This window comes from Rana temporaria, chromosome 7, assembly GCF_905171775.1.
Source record: "Rana temporaria chromosome 7, aRanTem1.1, whole genome shotgun sequence".
Lineage (NCBI taxonomy): Eukaryota > Metazoa > Chordata > Amphibia > Anura > Ranidae > Rana > Rana temporaria.
The window spans coordinates 126468119-126476622 of record NC_053495.1 but is presented as its reverse complement, the minus strand read 5'-3'; the positions used below and the strand labels follow the sequence as shown (position 1 = coordinate 126476622).

The following is an 8504-nucleotide window of genomic DNA, read 5'->3' as shown; positions in this document are numbered from 1 at the left end:
CAGCCGAGCAGGGGAGAGGACCCGATCGCCTCCACCGCTGCCGACGGCTCCGGTAAGCGGCGGAGGGTGCGGGAGATCGGCGCCCCTCTCCCACCGCCGATAACGGTGATCTTGCGGCGAATATGCCGTGGAGACCACCATTATCGTTGACAGGACCACTCACTGAAGAGATGATATCTCGGTTGTGGCAGCAGCTGCTGCCGTTACCGAGATATCCATCTTTAAAAAAATGACGTATATATACAGTGAGCGGTCCTTAAGTGGTTGAATGTGTCTATCTGCAGTCTTCTTTTTTCTACATCCATTTAAAGTGCTGAATTTATGAAAATTTATTTTTCTCTGAGAGTTCAGAAAAAATGGTGGAGGAGAGCTGAAGTTACACTTTGTAGAGCTTAGTGAGAAGAGCTCTGAGAGCTGATTGGAGGCAAGAGACACATCCCCTTCACATAGCACACAGGAATAGAGCCAAGGCCATCAATCTTCTGGAGGTCCCTCCCCATCACCATTTTTCTCTTGGTGTCAGGAAAACCTGTCAGAAGCGATTCATGCTGATAGTAGAGGAACAAAGCAGCAGACAGAAATGACACTTATGCCTAACACACGATTGGAATTTCCGATGGAAAAAGTTAGACGAAATTTTTTCACCTGATTTTCCAACCGTGTATGTCCCAGCGGAAATTCCGAAGGCGTTAGAAAGAGAACCCGTTCGTCTGTATGGAACTCTGACCGAGAACAATTTGACGCATGCTCGGAAGCATTGAACTTCATTTTTCTAGGCTCATCGTAGTGTTGTACGTCACCGCGTTTTTGACGGTTGGAATTTGGTGTGTCCGTGTGTATTCAAGACATCTTGAACGGAATTCCGTCGGAAAAACCCGTCAAAGTTTATTCCGACGGAAACTTTGATCGTGTGTACAGGGCATTAGTGCTTTTAACCGCTTCAGCCCCGGAAGATTTTACCTCCTTCCTGACCAGCGCCCTTTGTAAAAACTTTACACTGCGTCGCTTTAACTGACAATTGCGCAGTTGTGTGATGTTGTACCCAAACAAAAACTATGGGATCCCTGAATTGTATGAAAAAACACAGAGAACCCCCTTGGTGGGTGGGACTTTTAAAAGTGACCAAAAACAGTGTAATATATTGTAAAAAGTTTATTTATTGATACAAAAATGATCTAATTATAAAAAGTAGGTCATGTGAGACAATAATGTACAATGGCATAAAATATAAAGGTTGTGATACATATACAGACATATGTAAACTCTCAGATGAACCCGACGTTTCCAGCCCAGACATGTTTCGTCAGTATAGACTTTTTCCTGGGTGTTCTGTGTCCGCCGTGACCGCAATAACCTAACCTCTTACTGCAAGTCTCCTTCATTAGAGAACTTTTTTGATTGAAGTGTCTGTGTGAATTTTATAACATGTGAGTACAATGAGTGAGGATTTGTGAGCACTTTTTAATAAATTGGTTTTACATACTTCACCATTGGAAGCATTTATTTATTTTTTCATGTGGGTTTGATTGATTTGTGATCACCATTGGAATTGTCTATCAACCCGGGTGGGTTATTAAGCTATTGTGCCGAACATGTGAATGTGAGGCATATTGTTCTGGTGAGTTTTTTTCCTTTGGGAGTGGATTCACAAACACATGAGGTGTGGTGGAAAGTTTGTATCAAGATTTCTTCAAGAAAGATACCATTCATTGATCAATCACTGCTTAATCACTTGAAGATTGGCGTGATGTATGGACACTTTTATATGAATTTATTTTCTTTATATGTTTATGGATCATTCACATGCACTATTAAATTCACTTTCACTAAATTTTTATGTGCTCATTTTTATGTGTTTATTTATGTTATTTTAATATAATCACTTTACTAGTACTGTTTTATGAAACAGAGGGCTACTATTTTTTTCACTAAAGATTCACTAAAGACAAGTTGCATGTTTATGCAATGCAGTGTGTTATGACACACTTTAATGCATTGCAAAGCCTTTCTATGCATAGTTAAAATACCTGTCAGGTTTAATAGAGTTTAAAAAAAGAAAAAAGCAGCTCTACTGCACAATGCATCACAGCACATGTGAACAACACACACCAGTGTATGGGTGTTATCTGCACCTTAATGCTCCTGCTGGTTTGAATGGGCTTTACATTTATTTTTATTTATTTTTCTTTCAAATGCACACAATGTACCTGAATTTGACTGAGAAAATGAGAAGCAAGAAGGAACCAATCCAGTGTTCTGCACTGCATCAGCATGGTGCTTCCTCTTCAACTGCGCAGTCACAGTGTATTGTGGAGGAGACCTCCATTAGAGAAAAATCAGGTCTGCTTAGCTGTGCAGCAAAACTGGGTACATCTGAGAACTGGATGAGCAGAATTACAAATCATTTGGCAGGGGAAAAAAACAAATATGAATTTTGACGGTGTATTTACTGTTGGTATAGCTATGTAAAACATTAAAAAATATTGCTTATACTGTATAACATACAGTAATACATTGTCTGGCCCTGCTCTGCACATGCTCAGTTGCTCTCTATTTTTAGGCACTGTGCCAAATTTGTAGAGGCCAATCTGCAGTCAGCCTAAAGAATTACTACTGTTTCGGGGGACTCTGGGCTTCAGCAAAATGGTAGCCTCTGCCAAGAAGAAACAGGGGCAATGCTGGAGGCAATTTACAGCATACACTAATTTTGGTAGCATCATTGTTCATGTGTAAAGCCTCGTACACAGGTCCGATTTTCCCGGCAGCAAAACTGCCAGGAGAGCATTTGGCCGGGAATCCCGGCCGCGTGTATGCACCCTAGCAGTTTTTCCATCAGGAAAACAGCCGAGAATCCCGACGGGAAAATAGAGAACCCTGCTCTCTATTTTCTCGTCGCGTTTCCCGGCAGAGTGTTTCCTGCCGAGAAAAACGGTCGTCTGTATGCTTAACTGTCCCAGGTAAACCTGCGCATGCTCGATAAGAGTTTGACGCATGTGCGGTAGCATACAAGTTTGGTGTGGGGTGTAGCAAGATGGCGGCGACGACATCGAATGTGAAGAGCGCTGGCTCGTCGTAGTCGATGACGTCACTGCGTTCTTGCCATTCAAAAGAACAGCAGATCTTTTGAATGGCCGTCTGTATGCACGGCTTTGCAAGGCAAGCTTGCCAGGATTCCCGTCAGTAAAAACGATTTTTTTTTTTCACGACGGGATTCCCGGCCGCGTGTACAGAGCCGAATACATGTTCCTTGCAAAAATTTTTTTTTTTTTTCACCAAGTGAATGTTGGGCTAATATACATGGAAATAAGTTTTGGGAATAGTGTGAGTGTTTCCCTTTGAATGTTGTGCAAATTACCTGGTAAATCCTATTTAAATATATTGCAAACATTTTGCTAATACTGTTATTTTTACTTCTACTGATATAATTATTTTCATAATTGTATATTGTGTATATGAATTAGGGACCTCAGATTGTAAGGGACTGGTGTGAATACAATATACTATATGTAAAGCTCTGTGTAAATTGACAGCGCTATATAAGTACCTGAAATAAACAAATTATACTTAAAGCGGTAGTTCACCCGAAATTTTTTTTTTTAACATTAGATTGATGCTCATTTTGTCAAGGGGAATCGGGTCGTTTTTTTAAAATCGAAGCAGTACTTACCGTTTTAGAGAGCGATCTTCTCCGCCACTTCCGGGGATGGTCTTCGGGACTGGGCGTACCTATTTGATTGACAGGCTTCCGACAGGCTTCCGACGGTCGCATACATCGCGTCATGAGTAGCCAAAAGAAGCCGAACGTCGGTGCGGCTCTATACGGCGCCTGCGCACCGACGTTCGGCTACTTTCGGAAAATCGTGACGCGATGTATGCGACCGTCGGAAGCCTGTCAATCAAGTAGGAACGCCCAGTCCCGCAGCCCATACCCGGAAGCGGCGGAGAAGATGCATCTCTAAAACGGTAAGTACTGCTTCGATTGTAAAAAAAACACCCGATTCCTCTTGACAAAACGAGCCTCAATCTAATGTTATAATAAAAAGGTTTTTGGGTGAACCTCCACTTTAACAAGTATACAGCATAATGTAAATGCAGCAGGTGTTCAAAGCAACAGCAACCCTAACTTCTGATTGAGATGCTGCTTTTTGTACTAACAGGAGCTGAAAGCCACATGTGAGTCTCAAGCCACTATTCAGAAAACATTGATCTTTATGGAATGTACTAAGATGAATCTTCAATAACAACCCCTAAAATGATTCAAACACATAATAATAATTATGATAATAAAAGGGAGTGACTTGATGTATTTCAGGCAACAATTCCAATTGCAATGGGCGAGTAAAGGTAGAAACATAGATTCCATGTCTTTTACAGCAAATCTCAAATTTTCTTGCTTATGATGCATTACTAGATCCTAAGTACTTTTTTTGTCCTATAATGAGCCATTTTCCACTTTTCAGCATGTTTTCTGGTAAAAGACGCTGAAGAGAGATATGCATTTCACATCGACTGTGGAATCAGCTCCTCATTCTCTACCGTGGAACCTGTTGAATAATCCATTACAAAAGCTTTTTTCCAAGAGTATAATGTCACAAAGACGTAAAGTGAGCTGAGAGTATAACACGGAAAGCTGTCACAGCCATGTCACCCCCTCCCTCCTCAATCTCATATTCTCTCTCCGTCTCGCTGTTTGCTTCACTCTACTGCTCTTTCTCACACATATACTTTCCCTCGTGTTCTTTTTACCTTTCTTTTTTTGTGTATCTGATCTGGGCATGGCTTTTCCATTCTGTACAGGATGAGCAACAGCACCTCTTCCCCAAGCCAATGTGAAGGGCTCTTGGGAACACGTGTACTGGTGGCTACGGCATACTCTGTCTACTCAGTATCTGGCACTTTGGCCAATGTTTTGGTAATTTATCTAGTCTGCTCATTCAAGAAACTCAAGACGACTAGTAATGCTTTCATCGTGAATGGTTGTGTTTCAGATCTTCTAGTATGTGCTTTCTGGATGCCTCAAGAAGCAATATTAATATCCACTGGTCGACTGGAGAATCCCTCGTACAGGGTGTTCATGGAAGGGGTGTTTTTCCTGTGGATGACAGTGTCTCTCTTATCGCATTCACTGATTGCATTGAACCGCTTTGTTCTCATCACCAAACTGCCAACGGTTTACCATACTGTGTATCAGAAGAGGAACACAGAGTGGATGATTGCCATGGCTTGGGTATTGCCCCTTGCATTCTTGCTTCCTTGGCTTTTTGGACAAAGACCGTATGACATTATTTTTCCTTGTCCGCAACTCAGACTTTATGTGTTTTGGGGTCAGGAGGTCCCAGTGTCTAGTTCCTACACGGCCATCCTTTCCGCCGTCACAGTACTGAGCCAGACAGTCATCCTTTTCCATTGCTACTTCCGCATTTTCAGAAAAGTGCAGGTCAGCCTGAAGCGGGTAAGTGTCCTCAATTTCCAGGTGGTCCACAACTTGCCCTGTTCTTGCCCTCGTAAGGACAAGCGTCTGGGACTGTACGTGCTGATTGTGTGCTGTGTTTTCACCCTGACCACAGAGCCCTTTGCATGGTCAGTCCTTTATGCCCTGTTCCAGCCTTTACCCAGTGGGATTGTTGTAGGCAGCTGGCTCCTGCTTTGTCTGCTGTTTGTGCTTAACCCCTTCATCTACACCTGGAAGAACGAAGAGTTTCGAAGGTCATTTCGAGCAGTAGTTGGGGGCGAGCTATGGAAAAGCTCTGCAAACGCTGCTGACCCAGCAGTTCAAACAATATCGCAGAATGATCCATGAGTGGTATGTCATCCATGGATTCTCTAGAGCACCACTTAATCCTTTTGGGAAGGAAGCTACACAGAATCTCAGGAGCATCTGACTCAGAAATCGAAGCTTGTTCTTGTGTTGCCTCTGTTCTCGTCACATTTGTATTGATGGTTACTATGGAAACATTCTGCATTCATCCCCTCTCAGCTCCATGGGCCGGTGTGTATGAGACCACTGTGGACTACACAGGTTGAAATTTCACTGTGTAACATATACTATTCAGTATTAATGCAGCTTCCACTATGGGAGTTTTCAGAAAAACTGATCGTTTTAGTTAATTAAATAAACCATGCAGTATTTTTATTTTGCCAAAACAGTGAAAAGATATGTGCCAAAATATATGAGTAGCTTTAATTTTTTGCAGTCGTTGGGGAAAAAATGAATCATTTGTGACAGTGGTACATGAAAATAAAATATGTTTGCATTTTTTTTTTACTCAAATTAAATGTTTTTTTTCTTTTTTCTAAAATGAACAGCTGAGTGTTGTTGCTATTGCTCTAACAGCCTGTATTACAGCAGACAACATGGGAAGCATTTGAATTCTGAGAGTATATAAATGAAATTAATATGATTTTGCTAATTTTATGCCAACACTAATTTGTCTTTGAATTTAATAAATGTGATGGTAACCTTGGCCCCTGATTATGTGGTATACACCCACTACTTGAGACCTTCCACAGAAGCTTTATTAAGCTTTATTAATGATTTGGATGGATACTATGGCAGTGAAAAATGGACTGTATGTGTGTGTGTTTCTTGCTTACAGTACATATTGTTCTTCAATTTAACATGTTTGAGATGGGAATTCATTTCAAAATTAGGTTGGGAAAATAATAACGTGTAGTTATAGTGATGGTGGCTTTTTACAAAATATAATAGCTTGGTTAATTTTATTTTGACTTAAAGGGATTATACTTACAGTACATGTTTTTAAGCTTCCGGGATGCATTTTACATGCAATGCATTATGTTGGCAAAAATATGGAATTCCATTGATTCTACGAGGATCTGGTTGTGAAACACGTAATCTTCGGGTTACAAGGTCACCCAAATCCACCTCGTTATCAAGAGCAAGTCATTTCAACTAACATCTAAATATGTAATTTGTCAATTATGCTTTTCTTTTACCGATTTACATAAAGCTGCCGTGAGGGGATGGTGTTACTGGATTGTATAGGAAACATGTCATTTTCAGTTCGTAAGGCCACCCAAATCCACCTCATTATCAAGAGGAAGTAATGGCACTTACTAACATTTAAATATATAATATGTCTGTTATGTTTTTCTTGTACCGATTTACGTAAAGCTGCTATGAAAGGTGGTGGTGGTCCTTGATATCAGTAGAAGAAAGTGGCTGACAGGTTTACTTTGCTGGAAGACTCTGTGGACTGTCTAATCATACATAGTGATACCTCAGCATCTCTGATTACAAGTCTGTATATATAGGGATGATAAATTAAGACAGGATGGATTAAAATGCAGCAATCAAACTGTTATGCCGCATACACACGGTGGGAATTTCCGACAACAAATGTTCGATGGGAGCTTTTTGTTGGAAATTCCAACCGTGTGTAGGCTCCAAAAATTTGAGAGCTGTTTCTCAAATTTTCCGACAATAGAACTTGTTGTCGGAAATTCTGAGCACAAAATTTCACGCATGCTCGGAATTAACCCTCCTAGCGGTATTCCCGAGTCTGACTCGGGGTGAGATTTTCATACCAAAAGCGGTAACCCCGAGTCAGACTCGGGCTTGCCTCGCTGCAGCAGCAGACAAAGTTACTTACCTTGTCCCTGGATCCAGCGATGTCATCGCGCTGTGTGAGCGAGCGGGACCTCGCTCGATTCACACAGTGTCCTCCTGTGCCGCGATCTCCGTTCTCTGCGACGTTACGACGCACGGGAGTGGAGAACGGCGCCAAATTCAAAACGTAAACAAACACATTACATACAGTATACTTTAATCTTATAGATTACAGTACTGCATGTAAAAAATACACCCCCCCCTTGTCCCTAGTGGTCTGCCCAGTGCCCTACATGTACTTTTATATAATAAAAACTGTTCTTTCTCCCTGCAAACTGTAGATTGTCCATAGCAACCAAAAGTGTCCCTTTATGTCAAAAATGGTTTTAGAGCAGCCAGAAAACAGCGATAATAAATTATAATCACTTGCAGAATTGAGCGATAGCGATTTGTGGGGAAATTCGTCATAAAAAAATAAAAGTAATGACAGCGACAATTCTGCAACTGAGCAAATTTCAGTGATTTTGAGTTGATTACATTATTGAATAATTTTTATTATAATTATATTATTATTTGTTAGAATTATTTATAATTATTTATTTTATTATAATTTATAATTTTGTTTTTAAAAAAATGTCATACCCGGGATGCCTACTAGTCTCTTGTTTGGTCAGATTTAAGTGAGTTATTCCTAAAAATTACAGACCTACAATATAAAACACCAAATTTCCTTGCAAATAATGGTACTGCTTTCAGCATCTTTTTTCTGAAAGAATCATACCGCCAGGGAGGTTAAGCAGAAGAGCCGCACTGGCTATTAAACTTAGGCTCCTCGTACGTGTTGTACGTCACCGCTTTCTTTACGTTCGCAATTTTCCAAAAACATTTGTGTGACCGTGTGTATGCAAGACAAGTTTGAGCCAACATCCGTCGG

General features: G+C 40.8%; 1 protein-coding gene across 1 annotated transcript; it reads left to right on the top strand.

The window, feature by feature from the left end:
- The first annotated feature begins 4529 nt into the window (after positions 1-4529).
- Positions 4530-6252, top strand: GPR88 (G protein-coupled receptor 88). The gene has a single exon (XM_040359938.1). It carries the CDS (start codon positions 4799-4801, stop codon positions 5798-5800), a length of 1002 nt encoding a protein of 333 aa, XP_040215872.1. The 5' UTR covers positions 4530-4798; the 3' UTR covers positions 5801-6252.
- The last annotated feature ends 2252 nt before the right edge of the window (positions 6253-8504 follow it).